This window comes from Pseudorasbora parva, chromosome 2 (genome assembly GCF_024679245.1).
Source record: "Pseudorasbora parva isolate DD20220531a chromosome 2, ASM2467924v1, whole genome shotgun sequence".
Classification (NCBI taxonomy): domain Eukaryota; kingdom Metazoa; phylum Chordata; class Actinopteri; order Cypriniformes; family Gobionidae; genus Pseudorasbora; species Pseudorasbora parva.
This window is the reverse complement of record NC_090173.1, coordinates 47,574,376-47,594,015: the sequence shown is the minus strand read 5'-3', so window position 1 is coordinate 47,594,015 and position 19,640 is coordinate 47,574,376. Positions and strand designations below refer to the sequence as shown.

At 38.1% G+C, this 19,640-nt stretch overlaps 1 protein-coding gene across 2 annotated transcripts in view; it reads left to right on the top strand.

Moving 5' to 3' along the window:
* Positions 1-19,640, top strand: part of coro7 (coronin 7) — a 173,048-nt gene that overhangs the window by 139,422 nt on the left and 13,986 nt on the right. For both annotated transcript variants that reach the window (XM_067422754.1, XM_067422737.1), the window contains exons 10-15: positions 15,084-15,138; positions 15,226-15,283; positions 15,371-15,516; positions 16,885-16,980; positions 17,159-17,260; positions 17,353-17,500. In XM_067422754.1, coding sequence (XP_067278855.1) covers positions 15,084-15,138; positions 15,226-15,283; positions 15,371-15,516; positions 16,885-16,980; positions 17,159-17,260; positions 17,353-17,500 — 605 coding nt within the window. The remainder of the gene's footprint in view (positions 1-15,083; positions 15,139-15,225; positions 15,284-15,370; positions 15,517-16,884; positions 16,981-17,158; positions 17,261-17,352; positions 17,501-19,640) is intronic.

Sequence of the window (19,640 nt, the reverse complement as noted above, 5' to 3'; positions counted from 1 at the left end):
ACCTACAATGTGTTTCCATACATAATCACCATCTTAAAGTCAATTGATGTGTATTAATCTATATTTTTTCTTTCATGTAATTTGCAATGCTTCAAATCCAAGTTTGTAATGTTGTGATTTGTAGCTGGTTGGTTTGGTTCAGGACTTTAAAAAAAAAAGTGAAAAATGAATGGAAAAATACTTTTAGAACCAGGGCCACTTAAGTGCACTTAATAAATGTGTCAAGCATTGTTATATTTTGCTGCCATTAGTATTGACTGCTCTGGATTTGTTATCTTTTGTTGAAATCTGTATTGAGATGGTTTGTGCTCTATCGGCTTGTGTTTATGAGGTCTGTCATGGTCCGTTAGTTCATGTAAACTGATGTTTACGATGTTTCTTGCAGTGGTTTTCCAATGATTTTGCTTAATGAATCATATTTTATGTTGGTGCAAGTGGCGTCCCAGCACAGTCCCAAAAGTATTTGTTGTACAAAAGTTTAAAAAAAACTATGAAAACATTAATATTACGTTTAACTGCACTAACAACAAGCAATATGGAAAAAATTATGAACGTGACAAGGTAATAGTTTTTCTCTTGTTTGTGCTATGCAGTGATAGACACTGTTGTGCGTTTTCAAATAAAAAACAGCCTCCAGAGCCAAAACTATCCATAAATAAAAAGTCTAAATGTCAGTTGTTTTTTATTTTATTTATGTTTGTATCTGTTTGAGTGCAATGATGTGCCATTTTGCATTTGTTTCGGGTAAACGTTCCGAGCTGTTGTGTAACATGAGGGACACTCAAACTGGACGAGTTCTCCTTTTTAGGGTTGTTCTTGCCCTCTTGTGTAAATAAGAGTTTGGTATTTAATTTTGCTGTCAACATTATTTGAAACAGATTTAGTTTTCTGATGCGGTCGAGCTGAAAGCTGAAGTGTATTGAATTGTGTCGGACTAATAAGGCCCATTTTGTTTGTGGCCTTTTTTGTGCATTTTATAGTTGTGCTGAAGTTTCAGGGACTTTATTGGACAAATTCTTGTGTTTCATGTCAAGCATAAAGATGCATTGTGAACATGAAGACTGAGACATCTCTTCAGATCCTTGTTGTGTGTGGTCAGGTGTGCTGGCAAGTCCGGCAGCCAGTTTAATTAAAAAGTGAGGCACATGTGTATCTTGGAGATCAGTGGCTGCGCTCGGCACCTCATCTGACGCAGCCGTCACCTCGGCTCTGCCCCGCCGCAGCTGGCCGCATTCTTCCCTCACGCCGCCTCGCTGCCTCTCTAAGCCCTTTTAAATGAACTGCCTCACGGATTGTAGCTGGCCGCAGATATCTGAGGATTAACAGAACTACTGAACAGCCCAGCAAACCCATAATGAATTTCTGAGTGTGTCCCAGTGAAACGACTCACTGGAAAACTGATATTCTGCTAATCGCGCTCTTGACTTGAGTGTACATGAACGTGTGCAGTAAAGCTGCGTGTGTGTATCAGAGAGGGGGACTAGAATTAAGTTTTTGTCGTGCACACAGAAATATTATAATAAAATAATAACAAAGGATTCTCTTACACGATTAAAGGCCCACTGAAGTGCCTTGAAACACGTAACATTATTCAATGCGTTGACGTATTTCCACTGATAGAGGAAGACAGGACGGGATGGATTGAACAGCTCCTCCCCTTTTTGAAACCAACCAATACTGTTTTGATTATATCACAGCTCGGCCAGAGCAGCTGAGCTTCATAAAGCAACAGTTGTCTCCTAATCTCTTACCGTTTCTCCTCCTATACTACATATGGTTTTAAAATACAGCGTTCTGTGCTGAATTCAAATAAGTCTGCTACATTTCCTGGTCTGCACTGTGTGTTCGCTCCAAACCAGCAGTCTTCAATGACCCCAATGTAAAGCATATATATACTCTGTCTGAATCCTTTACACTGAATCCATATATATATATATATATATATATATATATATATATATATATATATATACTTTTTTTAAAGCAGCACTTGGCAACTTTTGCTCTCGGGGTCCCCCTACAGTTGGGAAAAAATAATGTCCTCTACTACTGCCGTAAGATCTGTCATCCTACAACAGGGGATGCCATCGCGCGTGCATTTATTGACATGACAACCCTGATAGCCCTGAACTAGTGATGCGCGGGTCGTCTCATAACCCGCGGACCCCGTATGTCTATTTAATGGTCGCGGGTGCGCGGCGGGTTGTAAAAATATATACAGTGGTGGGGGGCGGTACAAATAACTTCATAAAAGCGGCCCCGCGGGTCGGTGCAGCACTAACAGTTCCCCTGAACACTGCAGGAGGAGTTCACATGCAGGTGTTCATCTGGCGTCGCGTGTGTGAAATGTCTTCATCCCAGGTACAGTCAGTGGCATATGTTTCAGCATGTCATATGAATATAATTTCATGGGTTTTATTTTTTTCAAACGCCAAATAATCACGATGCTCACGTTTACAAGCCAGCGTCATTATAGTAGTCTATTGGTTACCGTTTTACAGAATCTATATGATACTTCAGTTCAATGTTTGAGTGGTAGGTAATCACCATAACAAGCAGGACAACATCGGTCGGGCACGCCTCCTTCAGCTCACGCCGGCGAGCAAACGCTGGTCACATGTTGATCCTCGTCCTGCCTTTAATCAAATCGCTTTTTCGTTTCCTCTTATTGCTTTCCTCCAACCAAACCTTTTCTTTCTTATTTGTCTGTGACCCGAATTTTGTAGTTCTATTTGTTCTCGGGTTACTACCCGAAACCCAAAGTTTAAGAGTAAGATTAAAAACGATACAGACCCCATCAGGCTATGGCAGACGTGTCATTCAACCTATTGTAAGTCGATTTATCATCACAAGAGTCTTAAAAAATATATTATGAAGGTTGAAAAGTTACCTAGTGCTGCTTTAAGAGGCTGTTTGTTTTTTACTTTTTTCAACAAAGAAAAAATATATCAGTTTCCACAAAAAATAAGCAGCACAACTGTTTTCAACATTGATAATAATCAGAAATATGTCTTGAGCATCAAATCAGCATGTTAGAATGATTTCTGAAGGATCATGTGACACTGAAGACTGGAGTAATGATGCTGAAAATTCAGCTTCAATCACAGGAATAAATTAAAATACAAAAAAACTGTTATTTATTACTGATTTATTGTATTTGTTATCAAATATATGCAGCCTTGTTGAGCAGAAGAAACTTCTTTCAAAAACGTATAAAAATTCTTACGGACCCCAAACATTTAAATTATATAATAATTGAAATAACCCAGGAATGCTTCAGATCAGATGAACCCTAAAACCAGTGCTTGTAATGTTACATCGCGGAAGTTTTAATCTAAGAAGAACCATAGAACCAACTCTATACACCCTAAACAGGTATGGTGGGCCTACTTGATGATGAGTGCTGCCAAAACCCCACAGAAGGATCTTTCTAGTTCATGATCAAAGTAAATGTTATGGTGCTATGTGTATATTTTCTTTCACTCCTTCTAGCAACTGCATTCCAACTTCATAGTTCCATCAGAGAGTGTAACTTCACAGGCTGGAGTCTCTGTGATACAGGCAGGAAGCCAAAAACATCTTCTGCTGTCCACATGTGACGCCTGAATTATACAGTTTTATAGTTTAACTTTAATAGGCACATGATTCCAGCCCAACACTTGAACATCTTGTTAACTTGATATTCTATATCTTGTCCCTGATGCTATAGGGGATGTTTTAGAGAGGTTCTTTTAAGCACTAGCACATGAATGCGTTTCTAAAGAGACAGTGAATTAACAGCTCCTGCAACATTGTGTTTTTTGCCTGGTTGGGATGGGTGTTCCTGGCTGCAGGTGGGCTGTTTGTTCTCATTGACCACTAATCAGATCTGGATTTGTTTCCTGAAGTCCTGTCATGTTATCACAGCCCACACACACCTGTTTGGTAGGACTTATGTTGTGTCTGTGTGTGCGTGCGCGTGTGTGTGTGCGTGTGTGTGTGCGTGTGTGTGTTTACGGTCAGTGATGGAGTAACAATGTTTAGAGGCCCTTGTGTGAATGGACACTGGACACTGGACACTATTGTATTTGTGCCGGTTTTTATTCTGCCGTAAAACGCATCGTGCAGACCAAACCATAAGGGCTTGAAACTTGGCCAATAGGTAGTACAAAAATCGAGGAGAGGTTATCAAATTATGAGCCAGATTGGCCTATAGGTGGCGCTATAGCAATCAATTGCGCAAAACTGCTCATAACTCCTAGACCATTGGCCGTAGCCTCAAGTGTCTTATATCGTTGGAATCCTTGCCTCAAGACAGACAAGACGCATGCAGCATCGGATTGGCTCGCTCTTCAGGTGCCAGTTTTGAAAAAATTGCAAACTAGTCCCTGTTTTTTTGACTGATCGGAACCAAACCAGTGCAGAGATGTTATCTGGAGTCAGATTATCAATAATCATTGAAAAAAAATTTCAATTTCAATTCAATTTTGCTAAGGAGCCGTCACAATAGACGTTCAAGGCGGAGCCTATTTTATTAATAAGGCTATAACTCAAGAAAGAAATGAGATATCGTCACAAAACTTGGTACATACACATATATATAGGCTCAATCTTTGGTAACTATAAAAAAATGCGATTGGGCTCTAGGTGGCGCTATAATGTTAAAAAAAAAAACATAATCACTTGGCCGTTAGTCCGATTGACTTAAAAATTGGTATGCAGTGTCTTGGTCCAAGGCCCCATGTATGTATATGAAGACTATAGGTGGCGCTATAACTGTGAAAAAGTTTTAAAACTATGTATTTCCTATGGTAAATTGCTTGTATTGGCTGTAAATGGTCTTTTCCATCTGTTATCATATAATGTTCAAATAATTTGCGAGATCTCCTGATTCTAGCTCTCTAGGTCAATGATTATCCCAAAAAAATTACTTTTGCATTTGGATGGCTATAATAGGGTCATATCAATATGTGACTTTGAACAAGTGTACCTAAAGCCTTTAACTCCTCAATGAATGTTTAGATCTTCTCAGAAATAGGTAAGTACATGTCACATATGACTCTAAACAAGCATTTAAACTATTATGGAGATAGGTCTATGTGGCACTATAACTATAAAAGCTTTGAAAATCATGTGGTAGTTTTCCTGTATTGGTTGTAAATGGTCTTTTGTAACTATTATCATATAATGTTCAAATGATTTGTTAGATCTGCTAATTCTGACAGGTCAATAATTATCCAAAATGACTTGCTTTTGCATTTGGATGGCTGTAATGGACTCATTTCAATATGTGGCCTTGACCAAGTGTCCCCGAAAGCCTTTAACTCCTCAATGAATGCTCAGATATTCATTTCATCTGAGCTCTCAGTTTTAATTAATTGAATGCTTAAATGCCTTAAATACAAAATATCTTATCTATTTAAAGGCCTTAAATGCTTGAACACCGCTAAATGCTGCTTGCAGCTTTATTTATAATTATAATTCCTAATGAATAATCAGTTTCTCATGCAAATTGTAGTCGATATAGTCCAGGTCTCAGGCTATATCTACCACTCTGGGAAGAGGAAGTTGTCGTTTTCTCTCATGTAGAAGCTCCTAAAGCCGGCATGGTTGTTTCCCACACATTGTTTGTGGGAGAATAAGCAAAACGTGGGGATTTTACTGCTGATAGTGACTGATGCGGTTCAACAAGACATACACACGGACTCAACAGCCCACGTCCTTCCCAGACGCGTACACGAACCCTGGGGCTGTAACTCTTAAATCATGCCAACACTTTTTAATTCCAAACACTGCTAAAAACAAAAGTGTGAAAAACAGAAGAAATGTGCAGTGTGTTTGTTCTGTATGTATTAGTGCACGCACTCGTGTGTGTGTGTCTGTGTGTGTGAAAGAGAAAGAGAGTGATCAGGACAGGCTGAGATCTAGTGATTGAGTTCAGTGTACTGTAGCAGTGACTTTCTGCCTACAGACCTTCCTTATTAACTTCCCCATTACTGTGCATAGTCATGCATACTACACCACTTTAAACACACACAGGCTGTGTTTGAAATTGAATGCTGGCTCGCTACACACTGCTAAGGGTTCCCCATGTACTGTATATTGCCTGCGCTCCGTTTTTTTAAATTGTAGATGAAACTGTGCTCATAATGTAAGAACAAATGTTTCAAGTCAAGTCACCTTTATATTGTGCTTTATATAATACAGATCGTTTCAAAGCAGCTTTACAGTGATAAACAGGAAAGTAATAATCAAACTGTTACTGTCACATAAAATCATTTTGTTGAGGTCAGGTTTTTTGCATGGCACCTTTTTGTCAAAATGAAATGGAAGCATATGGAAAATATACACCTTTTGCAGCTTTAACAGCTTCAACTCTTCTGGGAAGGCTTTCCACGAGGTTCAGGAGTGTGTTTATGTGAATTTTTTCCCGTTCTTCTAGAATCGCATGCGTGAGGTCAGGCACTGATGTTGGCTCGCAGTCTCCGCTCTAATTCATCCCTAAGGTGTTCTGACTGTCAGGTTGAGGTCAGGACTCTGTGCAGGACAGTCAAGTTCCTTCGACACCAAACTCGCTCATCCGTCTTTATGAACCTTGCTTTGTGCGCAGTCATGTTGGGACAGGAAGGGACCATCCCCAAAATGTTCCCACAAATTTAGGAGCATGAAATCCTTCAAAATGTCTTGGTATGGTGAAGCATTAAGAGTTCCTTTTAACTGGAACTATGGGGTCAAGCCCAACGCTGGAAAACAACCCCATACCATACACAGCGTTCCAAATTATTATGCAAATTATATCTTTCTCTGATTTTCATAATTAACCAATGCAAATGACAGTCAATATCATTTTCATGTCATCAACCATAAAATTAACTAAACAAACCTCCTAATGATAACAGTATTTATTTCAAAAATATAAAAATGTGAAAATACACTGTTCCAAATTATTATGCACGACGGAGTTAAAACATTTTATAGGTTGTTAATAACTGAAAACGTGAATTTGCTGAATTTACAGCGTTAGGTGGTTATATGTACTGAAATTAAAAGCTATTTAAATCAAAAATATACTAACAGGGTAAGTTACATCTTAACATAGGACCCCTTCTTTGATATCACCGTCACAATTCCCAAAACTTGACTCTGCTACCGCCTTGTTGACGTCGCAGCCTTGTTGGGATATGGTGGCCATCCACCAACCATCCATTACTCAATGCATCTGGACCATCCAGGGTTGCATGACACTCAGTAAACAAGACTGTTTTAAATTGAGTCTTCCTGTGTGTCTGGGCCCCCTGCAACTGTTTCTGCTTGTGAGCATTGGTTAGGGGTGGCCGAATAATAGGTTTATGCACAACTCCAAGCCTCTGGAGGATCCTACACCATGAGTTTTGCATGATTTCAGAGGCACCAGCAGGTTCAAATATCTGTTTGCTGCTTTGTAAATGGCATTTTTGCAGCTGCTCTCTTAATCCGATGAATTTGTCTGGCAGAAACCTTCCTCATTCTGCCTTTATCTGCACAAATGCGTCTGCACTCTGAATCAGCCACAAATCTTTGCACAGTACGATTATCACGCTTAATTCGTTAAATATCTGTTTTCATTCTTTGTCCAAGGCATTGCACTATTTGACTCAGCATAGAGATCCTTTTTCTTTTCCATATTGCTTGAAACCTGTGGCCTGCTTAATAACGTGGAACTTCCTTCCTAAGTACTTTTCCTTTAATTGGGCTCATCTGGCAAACTAATTATCACAGCTGTCTGAAATTCATTTCAGTGATCCAAAGAACCCCCAGACACAATTTTATCCATGAGTTTAATTGAAAAAAAGTAATGTTTAGGACATCCAATTTGCATAATAATTTGGAATGTGGTGTAATCCCCCCGCCAACACACTTTACACTTGGCACAATGCAATCAGTAAGGGCCGTTTATCCTGGCTCATCCTTTAGATTGCCAGACAGAGTAGAGTGATTGGTCACTCCAGAGAACACATCTCCACTGCTCTAAAGTCTAGTGGTGGCGTGCTTTATGTGATTTTATGTGCCCTACCACTTTGTGATTGAGTTGCTGTTCTTCCTATTTGCTTCCAACAGTTTGCCATGGAATATTTAGTCGTGAGAAAATTTCATGAATGGACTCATTGCACATGTGGCCACATATCACCGTACCACGCTTGAATTCACTGTGCTCCTGAGAGCAACCCATTCTTTCACAAATGTTTGTAGAAGTGCCTGCATGCCGGTGCTTCCTTTTATACACCTGCAGCCATGGAAGTGATTAAAACACCTGAATTCAATTATTTCAATCTGATGTATGTATGAGTGTGTGTGTCTCATTCATCTTAATGAAAATTAAAGGCATTACATTGTGGGATTTCATTACAGATTACAAAGGTAATATTGTTTGACCACGCCGACTACATTAACCCAGTCCGCTTTATCACAGATGAAGCCCCTCCCACCCTCATCTATCACACAGCTGTCTGTCCATCTGTCTCCGCCTTTCTATTCCACCTGCATATCTACAGCGCTGTGACTTCTTACACACAAACACACGACTGCCTGGATTCAGACCTCAGGGCCTTTAGTCTAATAAAGCGATCCCAGCCTCCATCGTCATAATGAGAGTAATAACGTAGGTTTATCTGCGGATCTTCAACGCACCTGGAGGTTATTTCATGGCTGAATTAGAGTTTACTGACAGCTATGACGCTCCTGAGGCCACTGCTGGGATGTTCCTGTTGCCAAATTCCTGTTGCATTTCTGATAGGAACATACGTTGTGCTTCAAAGTGCAAAACAAATTTCACCCTGTGAAGCTAAAGAAGGGCTTTTTTAAAATATACATGTTCAGAAAAGCATACTTTCATACAGTTTCTGCATTAATGTGTTTATTGTTTAAGCTTATTGTGTGCAGTTTATTTTTTATTTTTTTATATGCACTAAAAAAATACCCGGATAGCATTTTGTCAAAATGTGCAGTGTACAGATTTTGCAGTACACACACTTTACCAGCACTGCATCCCATAATCCACTGACCTTCCATATCCAGCTGTTATTATCGAACCAGAAGTAATATCAGCACTGATGATTAACATCTCCTTCAGTTATATTATTATATTAATTGACTTCCATGCATGATGAATTAATGTTTCAGTGTGTGGCATCTTTACCATCTTATAATATTTTTCTTTATAATTTATTCTGTCATGTAATTAATACAAATTATTATTATAATTTTCTTTATTCAAATATTACTTTTCATTTCGCTTTGGATGCCACACACTGAATTATATATGCAACATAATGTGACAACAATTATTTTATTTTAATTTACTTAATAATTTAAATAATAATTTACATGATAATGAATAGTTTATATTATTATATTATATTAATTGTATTATTATTTAAATAATAAATATATTGTTCATGATAATATTAATTATTAATATGATCTAAATTTGACTTTTTATTTTGCCATTGCTGGTTGCCATTAATGCAATTATTAATAATGTTACTAATTTATAAATAATAATTTTATCAATAGTAATAATTTTCAGTTTTTTCATTGTTCATTTTTAATTATTTTGAATACTTCATCGACCAATCAGCATTCCATATATGTGATCTTATATGCGGTACGCAACATTTTTCATTTGTAACTTGAGTACAGTCAGTTGTTCAGCACATGTATGCAGTGTCCTGACAGCCTGTGCTTATTAAATACTGTGTGTGTGTGTGTGTGTGTGTGTGTGTGTGTGTGTGTGTGTGTGTGTGTGTGTGTGTGTGTGTGTGTGTGTGTGTGTGTGTGTGTGTGTGTGTGTGTGTGTGTGTGTGTGTGTGTGTGTGTGTGTGCCCTTGTTTATATTACATTGTGAGGACCAAATGTCCCCATAAGGAGAGTAAAACCTGAGATCACCTACATTGTGGGAACCAGCCAGCCAGCGCTCCCCACTTTTCAAAACGCTTATAAATCAAACAGGATGAGTTTTTTTGAGAAAGTAAAAATGCAGAATGTTTCCGGTGATGGGTAGATTTAGTGGCAGGTGCAGTGTAGGGGGATAGAAAATACGGTTTGTACAGTATAAAAACCATTGCGTATATGGAGAGTCCCCACAAAGATAGTGAACCAGACGTGTGTGTGTGTGTGTGTGTGTGTGTGTGTGTGTGTGTGTGTGTGTGTGTGTGTGTGTGTGTGTGTGTGTGTGTGTGTGTGTGTGTGTGTGTGTGTGTGTGTGTGTGTGTGTGTGTGTGTGTGTGTGTGTGTGTGTGTGTGTGTGTGTGTGTGTCTTCTGTGTCCAAAGACGGATTACATCTGGATTAGTGGCTTTCTCATGCACAACATCTCTCCACCCCACAATGCAGCAGCACACGCGTGTCGTTGTGTGTGAGTGCTTACAGACACTTAAGAATGACGTCCCTGAGTGTTTCAGTGTTCATTCATGATGGCCTGCCATGCGAAACTGACTACTGGAGCTCAAAACAGTGTCCTCAGGGGGTCACATGGTGTGGGAAACTCTTTCCTGGTTTAGTTGCACTTGAGTTAAGCAGTGAAGTGAGGCATATCTGTCTTTATGTGTGGAGTTATTCCTCCCACAGGACAGTCGAGTTTCCTCTTTCATAGTATAGCAGACTTCATAACAGTTCTCATGTGTGTTTTGTTTGGGCCTCTTTTTGTCTTTGATGTTTCACCTTAAATTCCTTTGGAGAAATAAAAATAGAGACATGACTAAGTGGATAGTGGACATTCAATAAGATACACAGAAAAGGTTGCTGCCTTTAATAAGTACAATCAACTTGGATGTTTAAGTAATTTCAACCTAAAATACATTCAACTGACTGTACAAAATGAGTTGTATAAATTGTTGTCATAACTTATTGATCATTTATTTTTTCCCAGTGTGCAGCTCATAGCAGCTCAGATCACCTTGTCTTGGGATAATTTGATGAGAACTTTGAGCTCAAATTGAGATGTTTAACTTTTGACTGGACACTCAAAACAGTTAAAGATGTTGTTGAGATCTTTTCTGAAATGGGGTCGTATTTCAGGAGTAACATCTGAGAAGAAACTTTTAAACATTTAATCGTAATGCTGTCTAGGAAAAACAACTGAAAAAATGATACAAATATTGATATGTTCATATTGAAACCTCTGACTTTTGTTTGCAGACTTAGGAGAGTTCTCTGTTTGCTCTCTTTTTGATCGCTGTCGAGAGAAACAGTTGAGAAATGATGGAATTAGAGAAGATTTAAGAATTTGATGAGAAAAGTTTGAGTTCATATAGACTTTTGATTGAAACCTTTGGACTCTTGTCAAATCTGAGCACAGTTTGAGACGGTGTTGAGATCGTTTCTGAAACTCTATTGTGTTATTTCCAGGAGAAACATTTAAAAACAGGAGACTTCAAAGGTCTTCGTTTTGTCTATAGCCTATTTAAAGGGTTAGTTCACCCAAAAATGAAATGTATGTCATTAATGACTCACCCTAATGTTATTCCACACCCGTAAGACCTCCTTTCATCTTCAGAACAAGAGCGTATCTAAGTGTATGCGCACAATGCTGTCCATGTCCAGAAAGCTAATAAAAACATCATCAGAGTAGTCCATATGTGACATAAGCTGGTTCATTAGAATCTCTTGAAGCATTGAAAATACATTTTGGTCCAAAAATAACAAAAACTACGACTTTATTCAGCATTGTCTTCTCTTCCGCATTTGTGTTCAAACTGTTGTGAATCAGTGAATCGATCAATGATTCGGATCGCATGCCAAACTGCTGAAATCACGTGACATTGGCGATCCGAATCATTGATCGATTCACTGACTTCAAGAGATTCTAATTAACCCACTGATGTCTCATATGAACTACTCTGATGATGTTTTTATTCCCTTTCTGGACATGGACAGTATAGTGTGCCTACACTTGGATACGCTCTCGGAGTAAAACTGTGTTCTGAAGATGAACGGAAGTCTTATAGGTGTGGAACGACATTAGGGGGAGGAGTTAATGACATCAATTTCATTTTTGGGTGAACTTACCCTTTAATATTGTCTTAATGCTGTCTTGGAGAAACAATTCAGCAATATAATGATTTTGTAAGGTAATTTTTAAATCTGTTGATTTTGCATTTCGGAGACTCTCAATGTTGGAACCGGCTGACATGTTTTGTGTGCAGATTGTGATCAGATTCACCAAGACAGTTGTTTTGAGGTGTTTTTCTGAGGAGCAAGTCCTGAGAAATCTCCATTTGCTCTCCTAGTTGCTGCTAATAAGAAACGATTTAGCTAAAGAGATCCCATTAGTGTTTTCCCTTTCCTTTGGTGTTTCTTGCATCACAAATCTGCAGATGCAGAGGAACAGACATTGTTGAAGTGTGATTGCGTATAGTGGTGCATTGTGGGAGGGAACGCTGTGGGAACACTGGAGGTGTTTGTGTATTTCCTGCAGAAACTCCGACATGGGAACGCAAAGTTGCGCTAACAAAGCGTGGCAACCTTTTACTGACTTCAGAGGCCTGGGGCGAAGACGGGGGAGGGGAGAAATCAACCGTCAAACATGCAATCCCACCAATCACTGCAGTGCAGAACCGCAGGAAGCAAAGCTTGCCGATCAACTGGAAGGCTCGAATCCAAGCATGCCATTCAGCAGAAAGAGTTGGACGTGGCCCGACATGTCGAGTTTTTTTGCTGCTAGCTCACTTCTGCATGACACTCTGTGGGAGAGTTGAGTAATTAGCAGTTTATTAGTGTGTAAACACAAGGTATAATACTCTCATCTTTGTCCTGCAGGTTTTTCCTAATCCAGAGTGACTTCACTATGTTTACTGAAGGCTCAGTCTCTCTGGAGCAACCTGAGGGGATTGTGCTCAGAGCCGCATTTGTGTTGGCTCATAAAGTACAATTTTTCATCTGCCATGTCGTTCCAAACTCGCATGACTTTGGTGAAGATTTTGAGTGCTTTCATACTGAGCACTAGGGCTCCCAGACTCCAAAAATGAAGACAAAAGCATCATAAAAGTTATTAATATCGTATCTAAAAGTTATTAGTGAGGTATATAAATTCCAGTTCTTTGACCATGAACCGTCCACATAATTTTCATCATCAAGTCCGCGTCCATTCCACTTGCATGCAGCTCATTTTTTGTGCATGTGCGAGTGACTTGAGCGCATGAAAACAAAATCCACTAGAAGTCGTCTTTCCACGGAGAGGAACACGTGAAATTAGGTTTTCCCGGGCTTTAAGCCATAGCTTTGTGTGAGGAACAGACCAATATGTAAGCAATTATTAGCAATAATGTCAGGCTTGCCTTTGTTTATTTGTAGTCTTCTTATTGGTCATCCAGGAATCAGTGTGTTTTTTGTGTGAAAAGTGAAGATATATACTGTACTTTCATATATATATATATATATATATATATATATATATATATATATATATATATATATATATATATATATATATATATATATATAAAGAATAAAAAATTGGGGGAATTTTTTGGTCTCTTATGCTCAACGAGGCTGCATTTATTTGATCAAAAGTACAGTAAAAACAATAATATTGTGAATATACTGACATTTTTTATTTATTTCTGTGATCAAATCTGAATTTTCAGCATCATTACTGCAGTCTTCAGTGTCACATGATCCTTCAGAGATTTGATTTGATGCTAAAGAAACATTTATTATTATTATTTATTAATGCTGAAAACAGTTGTGCTGCCTAATATTTTTGGGAAATCAAGATACATTGTCTGTTTAAAAAAACTAAAAAATATCCCGCTCTTTTGAACAGTAATCTATTCATTTCTTAAAGTTTCAAAAAAAATATTTTATTAAATATAAATTAAGCAATAAATATTATGAAATAGTATATATATATAAAATCTGTAAGAGTTGAGAAGGTTATGCTTTGTTAAGACATCACAGTGATGCCCATATATTTTTATTGCTATTGCCTGTTTGTATATTGAAATAATATTCTTTAATTTAGTTTAAGAGGCTTGTGACCATGATGTATTACAATATGATAGATGTGAAATATGCATGTATAGTTTTGCAGTTTGATATGACATCACTTATAATAACACAAAAACAATTTAGGTTTGGTTTAGCCTTCTTGCGGCTGTGCTTAACCTGACTATCAAATTTTAAATCCTTGTCCAGAATGATGAAACGGCACTTGACTTCCTTCACTGTTTCAATTACTTCATTCTTGATCCGCACCTCTCACACATCCCTTGCAGGTCGTTTCATATAGAAAAGCACATAGAAACAGTTTACCCCTGCAGTACTCCCATGTTTTTGGCTTGCAGAGGTGACTTCACCCCACTTCAGAGCTCGGCTCAAGGGCACAATCGCGGCTGCCCAATGTATTTTGTAGTTTCGCAGGAGCTTGAAGTGATCCACCGTGTCCCACGCTGTGAGGTGTTTGATGTGGCTGAAAGGTTTGATCCTGGTTTCTCCCACGCGCGCTCCGAGGCGGTAAACACGCCCCGCTCCCAGCAGCATGTGACTCAAAATAGATGCTCATGTTCCTGTTGTGACCCCGGCACCCATCCATGCCCAGGGCGTCAGGGAGCAGAGATAAATGTGGCTTTGTATTTGAGAAATACATTCGGATTCTCGGATTCCAGTCCGAGGTCAAGCGGCCAGACTAAAACGACACCGTTCTGCTGTTTTTAAACGTTTGTCTCCGATCAATGTAGTAGATTGTTGAAGAGCTGATGTGGGTTCCTGTACGGATGTGACTTTATTTTGCTGTCTGTCCTGCCACCAAGTGGTCAAAGCACACAAGAATAACCTAAACACATCATAACTGCAGATCTGTTGGGACTTCGGTGTCACATGATCCTTCAGAAATCATCCTAATATGATGATCAAGAAACATTTATGATTATTATCAATGTTGAAAACAGTTGTGCTGCTTCATATTATAAATGTTTTTCACATTATAAATGTCTTTACCGTCACTTGCGATCAATTTAATCCGTCCTTGCCCAATAAATGGAATTAATTTAATTTTAAAATATCTTTTTGACCAGCTGTGAGAAAAATATGTCATTGAATATCTTTTTCTCTGTCTGATTTTATCCGCAGGACTCTGATGCCACTGTTTGATCCAGACTCTGGACTTCTTGTCGTGTCTGGAAATGTATGTAACGAGTTATAACATATTTTAAGATATTTATAATCACTGCAATTCTTTATTTTCAATATTAATATTGTTATGTTTTCTCAGGGTGAGAGTGTGATCGACTGTTTTGAGGTGAACTCCAGCGAGCCCTTCCTGTCTCAAGGTAACGCATGTTTTGTTTTTTTCTTGCTGCTTTTCTTTTTTCATGTTTCCTGAAGCGTATCTCTCTGTGTTGCTCTCTTGGTCTCAGTGAGCCACTGTTTGACGGACGCGTCGACCCGTGGCGTGGCTCTTGTGCCGAAGCTGGCTCTGGACGTGGGCTGCTGTGAGGTTTTACGGCTGATGCAGCTCACCGACAGCTTCATAGTGCCCATCAGCTACCAGGTGCCTCGCAAGGTGAGGACTAACTGACCCTAAATAAACACATCCAGGGCCGCTGAACCGCTCCTAACGCACTCGGTATGCCCTATGCCAAGTATGATGTGTACACTGACAACAGGGATGTTACAGGAAAGTGATTTCCATATTTTCCAACCATATTTGACTTAATAAAAATAAACTTATTTTATCTCCAAGGGGAAATGTAGGCGTTACAGCAGCATAAAACAGGACAAGCACAAATATAACACTTAAAAAGACACCAAAAAAACATATTACAATTATATATTCCAACAATAGATTGTGTAGGAAGACCAAAACAGCATTATAACAGATAAACTATTAAATATAAATGAAAATTATTTAAATAAATATTGTAAATATAATGACATGGGTAAACATACTCTCCTGAAAAAAATATTCAAAATGGTAGTGTCTCTGACTAAAGGAGCTGTCTAAGGTCCCAGCTGTCTCGTGCAGGGGGTGTGAGGGGTTGTTCAGGATGTTTGATAGCTAAGACAACATCCTCCTCTCTCCCACCGACTCCACCCGTCCATAATAGAACTGGCACTTTTAATTATTTTGTAGAGCCTTATCTTATCCTTTTCTATGATTTCACCACTCCAGCAGACCACAGTATAAAAATGACTGATGCAACTATCGTATCATAAAAACACACCCCATAAGACCTCAGTCTCCTCAACAAATGGAGAGCACTCATGTTGTCTGCAATTTGTAATGAGAATCATTTATAAATGTATCAGCAAAATATAAGCTTTAAGGTGTCCTAGTTGTTGTTGTTTTATTTTTTGTTTGTTTGTTTGTTTGTTTGTTTGTTTGTTTGTTTGTTTGTTTGTTTGTTTTTTGGGGGGGGTATTTGCCAAAGTAAAAGTTTAAAGTTTAAATGCAAAGAAATTATTCGTTTTAAATATTAATACTGAATATTAGTAAAACTTTTTTTTTTTTTTTACATTTTAATATACTTTGTTTTTAGGACAATAGCATTATTTCTGTAGTATAAACATTTTATTAATTAAATATTATGTAATATATAATAAATTATAATACAATTATTAAATACTTGTTTTTATTTTACAGTACAATAGTAATATTTCAAAGTAATATATTGTTTTTAAATTTGTTTATTTTTTATAGTTTAATAATTAATCATTCAATTTAAATTATAAAATAAACTATTATTTATAAAATAAATTATTATAATTATTATTGATAGTCAAAACAGATATTCCTTCTTTCTTGTCTTTACCTGATCACATATCTGGTGTAAGATCATGTCTTGAACATGTTATGTCTTCACTGAAACGGAATTGTACAAATGTACAAAATCATCCCGTCTTAACACATCTGATGTTTTGTGCGTATCAGGCAGGACAGGACTTCCATGCGGACTTGTATCCGGACACTGTGGGTCACACCGCGGCCATGACGGCAGAGGATTGGTGGAAAGGAGAGAACAAACAGGTCTGTTGAAAGCAACTCATTTAACTTCTGTTTTATTCATGGACAACTAATTGGTGAGCAATGGCTTTTTTACTGAAAATTGCTCAGTATGCTCAGGAAAAAAGTAATTTCAGATGCAGAGAAAGTTGCTATATTCACTTTTTTAAGATGTAACTCTATTAATGCTGCTCTGTGACAGGTGGAGCGAGTCAGTCTTCACCCGAGCAAGAGGCCGAAGCCCAGCGCTTCTTTAGCTCAGAAGACGTCAGCAAAGGATCTGACCCGTGACAAGAGCAAAGAGGTTAGTGGGAGGAACATCAGGAAAAAGGCTGACTTTACGTGATCTTTACATGCGGACTTGTATATAATGGTTCTGTTTTCTCTATTTCTCAGGAGGCCTCAACCTCCAGCAGTCCCCTTAGCACCCCCAGCAGCAGTGCCGCCCCGTCCCGCTCCCCGTCCTCCACTAGCGGCCTGTCGTCTGGCTTCCTGCCGAGCCCGAGCCCCAGTCAGAGCTCCCGTGCCATCCAGAACATGCTTGGTCAGTCCTGGACCTGCTCCATCACTTTATACTCCGCCAAATGCAGGTGTATTTCAGCAGTGGTGTGTAATGCAGCCACTCCTTCTAGCCTGGATGATTTTTTTAATATAATATAATTCGATACATATCGTTTCAGATACATATTCAGATACATAGCACTAAACTGATTTCTTTTTTGCTGCTTATTGCACTTAATCAGTCAAATGCACACAAAATAATGGCAATGCTTAGCGAGTATTCACCTAAACGCGGTCAGTTCTGTTTTAAGTGAGCATAAACAGTAGATAAAGAAAACGTGTGTAACAGTATAATGGAACCATGCGTCAGGTCTTAAAGTGACAGACGCCTATTATACCTGCTGCCAAATTATGACATATTAAAAATATCTCTATGGCAGTTTCACCCCATGGCATCAATGTCAAAATGGTGGCCAGTGAAAATGCCGAATGGCTAGTAACTTTGGAAAACCACTAGCCACAGTGCTGGTGAGCAAAAAAGTTAATGTCAAGCCCTGTTTATGCGTATTTACAGACACATTTTTAAGATTTTTTATTAGCATGTCTGATTTAAACCTCAGTAACACAAATGCCGGTAGAGTTAAACATTAATCATGTCAGCAATGATGGCCTGTCTATATTATGATTATGGTTCCTTGGACTGAAAAAAATGACCCTTTTAGCCATTTCAGAGCAAATACATTAATGATATACACTAACACTTCAACATTTTTGGTCGGTAAGATGTTTTTGTAAGTCTGCTCACTAAGGCTGCATTTATTTGATCAAAATACAGTAAAAATGGTAATATTGTGGAAATATTATTATAATTTAAATAAGTGTTTTCTGTTTGAATGTATTTTAAAATGTAATTTATTGCTGTGATCAAAGCTGTATTTTCAGCATCATTACTCCAGTCTTCAGTGTCACATGATCCTTCAGAAATCATAATATGATGATTAGCATGTTTATGAGCTAGAATTTCTTTGTAACATTACTGTCACTTTTGAACAATTTAATTCATCTCTGCTGAAAAACAAGTATTCCTATCTTTTAAACTTTCTCTCCAAACTTGAACAGTAGTGTGTATATATACATATATATATATATATATATATATATATATATATATATATATATATATATATATATATATATATATATATATATATATATATATATATATATATATATATATATACAGTATTGTTCAAAATAATAGCAGTACAATGTGACTAACCAGAATAATCAAGGTTTTTAGTATATTTTTTATTGCTACGTGGCAAACAAGTTACCAGTAGGTTCAGTAGATTCTCAGAAAACAAACAAGACCCAGCATTCATGATATGCACGCTCTTAAGGCTGTGCAATTGGGCAATTAGTTGAAAGGGGTGTGTTCAAAAAAATAGCAGTGTCTACCTTTGACTGTACAAACTCAAAACTATTTTGTACAAACATTTTTTTTTCTGGGATTTAGCAATCCTGTGAATCACTAAACTAATATTTAGTTGTATGACCACAGTTTTTTAAAACTGCTTGACATCTGTGTGGCATGGAGTCAACCAACTTGTGGCACCTCTCAGCTGTTATTCCACTCCATGATTCTTTAACAACATTCCACAATTCATTCACATTTCTTGGTTTTGCTTCAGAAACAGCATTTTTGATATCACCCCACAAGTTCTCAATTGGATTAAGGTCTGGAGATTGGGCTGGCCACTCCATAACATTAATTTTGTTGGTTTGGAACCAAGACTTTGCCCGTTTACTAGTGTGTTTTGGGTCATTGTCTTGTTGAAACAACCGTTTCAAGGGCATGTCCTCTTCAGCATAGGGCAACATGACCTCTTCAAGTATTTTAACATATACAAACTGATCCATGATCCCTGGTATGCGATAAATAGACCCAACACCATAGTAGGAGAAACATGCCCATATCATGATGCTTGCACCTCCATGCTTCACTGTCTTCACTGTGTACTGTGGCTTGAATTCAGAGTTTGGGGGTCGTCTCACAAACTGCCTGTGGCCCTTGGACCCAAAAAGGACAATTTTACTCTCATCAGTCCACAAAATGTTCCTCCATTTCTCTTTAGGCCAGTTGATGTGTTCTTTGGCAAATTGTAACCTCTTCTGCACATGCC